This window comes from Austrofundulus limnaeus, unplaced genomic scaffold, assembly GCF_001266775.1.
Source record: "Austrofundulus limnaeus strain Quisiro unplaced genomic scaffold, Austrofundulus_limnaeus-1.0 Scaffold631, whole genome shotgun sequence".
Lineage (NCBI taxonomy): Eukaryota > Metazoa > Chordata > Actinopteri > Cyprinodontiformes > Rivulidae > Austrofundulus > Austrofundulus limnaeus.
This window is the reverse complement of record NW_013953033.1, coordinates 53,259-54,776: the sequence shown is the minus strand read 5'-3', so window position 1 is coordinate 54,776 and position 1,518 is coordinate 53,259. Positions and strand designations below refer to the sequence as shown.

General features: G+C 37.7%; 1 protein-coding gene across 1 annotated transcript in view; it reads left to right on the top strand.

The window, feature by feature from the left end:
• The first annotated feature begins 802 nt into the window (after nt 1-802).
• nxnl1 (nucleoredoxin like 1) overlaps nt 803-1,518 on the top strand; it is a 9,220-nt gene continuing 8,504 nt past the window's right edge. Inside the window, exon 1 of the mRNA XM_014027287.1 lies at nt 803-1,166. Coding sequence (XP_013882741.1) covers nt 931-1,166 — 236 coding nt within the window. The 5' untranslated portion in view covers nt 803-930. The remainder of the gene's footprint in view (nt 1,167-1,518) is intronic.

Genomic DNA, 1,518 nt, shown 5'->3' with positions numbered 1-1,518 from the left:
CAAATCAAATCAAATCAAATCAATTAGGCCACAGGGACCATGAATTGCCTAAATGCCACCGTGTTACAGAAACAAAAACAAAAAATAGCAGCTGGTAAAAAGTTTGAGTGGCTGGTATAAAACCTTTTCTACCAGCCACTGTGGCTGGTGGGGAAAATGTTTAATTTCCACCCCTGGTTGTAATCCTATAAAAGTAATATTTGTTGTCTGTCATTGTAGCTGGGATAATTTTACTTATTAAAGCTCATAATCTTACCACTTGAAACATCACTAGCCCTGAAGCTGCTGGTAGACATCGAGGTTGGAATTATCAAAGGTTTTTGACACCTGAGAGACACCGTAGAAACTCCTTTGTGTTTGGAAGCGGGTGGGGGAGGACCAGGGAGGATGATTCAACCACTCAACCACTAGATGTCGCTGAACACAACAAATCCTACACACTGTGTCTTTAAACTAATGTTATTATGGTTATTTACTTAATATGGGTATGTAAGTTCAGCTTAAAATAGTAATTGCATAAAACTAGAAAGAAATTTCTGTAAACTAATCAACATTAGTAATGTTACATGTGTTTACTACATTATATTGAAGTTCTTAAGTTAACACAACTAAACCTGATTAGTTTCATCATTGTGTAAAAACTAGAATGGTTTAAAGCAACAAATTTCCACATGATTTTCTAGTAAAATCAACTAATTCTGGTTAAGATTGTGGGTTCAAATCCTGTCATATTTAGGTCTTTTGCAGAGAGTAGTGGTGCAGAGGTGAGGCATGCAAATTAACCAGGGCTAAGTGTAAAATCCGTTGTCTTTTTACATTTTATACTGTCCAAACATCAAACTCAACCTGAAAATAAAGCACACAGAAAGGTTTTCTCTTTGCTCTTGCTTCAGATCTCTAATTCTCGGTCCTGATCATTGCGACTTCATCATGGCGGACCTGTTCATGGATCGGGTCCTGGTGAAAAACAACACAGCCCAGGATGAGCTGGACACAGAACGTGAGATTAWTATGCACCTGCAGAACCGAATCCTGATGCTCTTCTTTGCCTCTGCTGAATCTGAGGGATGCCAACAGTTTGCTCCCACTCTCCACAACTTCTTCAAAAAGCTAACAGACGAGTTCTACGTGGAGCGATCTGCTCAGCTGGTTCTTCTCTACATCAGGTGCAATGTTCTGTTGGTTTATAATGGCACTTAAAACACGTGCATTTATATTTTGTGTGTAGTTTCTGGCACCTATTAGTTTGGAGGGACCAAGGCACAGGGAAAATGCTTTAAATGTGGGTCTTTATTTCACCAAGAGAAAAGCAAAAAAAAAAAAAAAAAAGTACACAAAATTCTAACTATAGTTAATGGGCTTATAAAAGGTGAACTTTCCATACTCTCAAAAAGGGACTTAAAGAATATAACTAAGGAACCCAAATACAGCAGGTAAAATAAGTATTGAGCACGTCACCATTTTTCTCAGTAAATATATTACTAGAGGTGCTAATGACATGAAATTTTCACCAGATGT